Source organism: Buceros rhinoceros, unplaced genomic scaffold (genome assembly GCF_000710305.1).
Source record: "Buceros rhinoceros silvestris isolate BGI_N320 unplaced genomic scaffold, ASM71030v1 scaffold15174, whole genome shotgun sequence".
In the NCBI taxonomy this organism is placed as follows: domain Eukaryota; kingdom Metazoa; phylum Chordata; class Aves; order Bucerotiformes; family Bucerotidae; genus Buceros; species Buceros rhinoceros.
In genome coordinates, this window is record NW_010407758.1 from 2,356 (window position 1) to 3,470 (window position 1,115).

The 1,115-nt window shown below is 61.5% G+C and overlaps 1 protein-coding gene across 1 annotated transcript in view; it reads right to left on the bottom strand.

Moving 5' to 3' along the window:
* The window catches only part of LOC104492104 (transducin-like enhancer protein 1), a gene marked incomplete at its 5' end in the record, with an annotated part of 2,621 nt that extends 1,727 nt beyond the window's left edge, over positions 1 to 894 (bottom strand). Inside the window, 1 exon segment of the mRNA XM_010134614.1 lies at positions 734 to 894. Coding sequence (XP_010132916.1) covers positions 734 to 894 — 161 coding nt within the window.
* Positions 895 to 1,115: the final 221 nt, after the last annotated feature.

A 1,115-nucleotide genomic window follows, 5' to 3' on the forward strand; every position in this document is an offset into this window, starting at 1 on the left:
GTCAGCGCTGATGTGGAAGGAGTAAGCGCTGGAAAGGAGCAGAAGAGAGAACTGAACAACCGCTGCATGACACCCGAGTCCTGGAGGCGACCGCTCCTGTCAGCCACGCTTGAGCTAGGTGCAAAGGGTCCAGCACACTCTGGCTAACGAGTGATATAATTAACCAGCTCTTTGTTACCACCAGCTGCCCGGTGTGAAACCACAGTGTTGGGGTCAGCCCTTCACTGCCCACCCTCCCTGCAGCCCCCACGCCTGGTCACACTTACGGCTTCCCTCCGGGGATGGTGGAGAGTGATGAGGAGACAGTGGAAGCCCTCAGGTGAGGGTGCGACTCAAAAGCCACCTGCACAAAGCAAAGGGCACATGACAACCGGGCAGGAAGGCTGGGCTCATGCCTTGCCCCGCCTGCCCTGGGACAGGGCCAGCCTGGCTCTGTGCAAGATCCCGCTTGCTGCTTCCTTCACATGCAAGTGACATGGGCCAGAATGGGCACCTGTAGACCCAGCTACACACCAGTGGGACCAGTGGGGGCTTCGAGAGCTCTGCAGCCTCCACCAGCCCCACCACCCAGACACCTCCAGAAGGGAGCCCTTCCTACGGCTGACCCCTGGCTTGAGCGCATTGCAGCAGAGCAGATACTGCACGTCAGGGACAGGGCAAGCCCGGGACAGCCCAGGACAGGCGGCAGAGCCAACACGTGCCGGCAGACTTGGCCAGTCCCTCCGCGACTTACCAAGGGGGACCGGCCATACATCATGGCGCTGCTGATCTGCGGCGAGAGGTGGATGCCCATGTACACGCTGGGGGCTGGGAGCTCCCCGTTGAGGGTGGCGTGAGGCACCATCCCGAAGGAGGACGTGTAGGGGCTGGACACGCTCAGCGGGCTGCGGAGAGCTGCACGAGGAGAGACCCGCGTGTTGGCCCTGGCTGACGGCTGTGAGCGACCCGCAGCAGCGGGCAAGGCCTTTTCAGCCCCAGCCAGGCGGAGGGACTTGCGGCCGATGGCTAAGTGGCTCTGCCTGCGGGGGTTCAATGCTTTATGGAAATGGATTCCAATTCAATTCTTGTTAAACTGCTGTAGATTTCTAGCCCAGACAAGGGCTTGACGTCTCCAG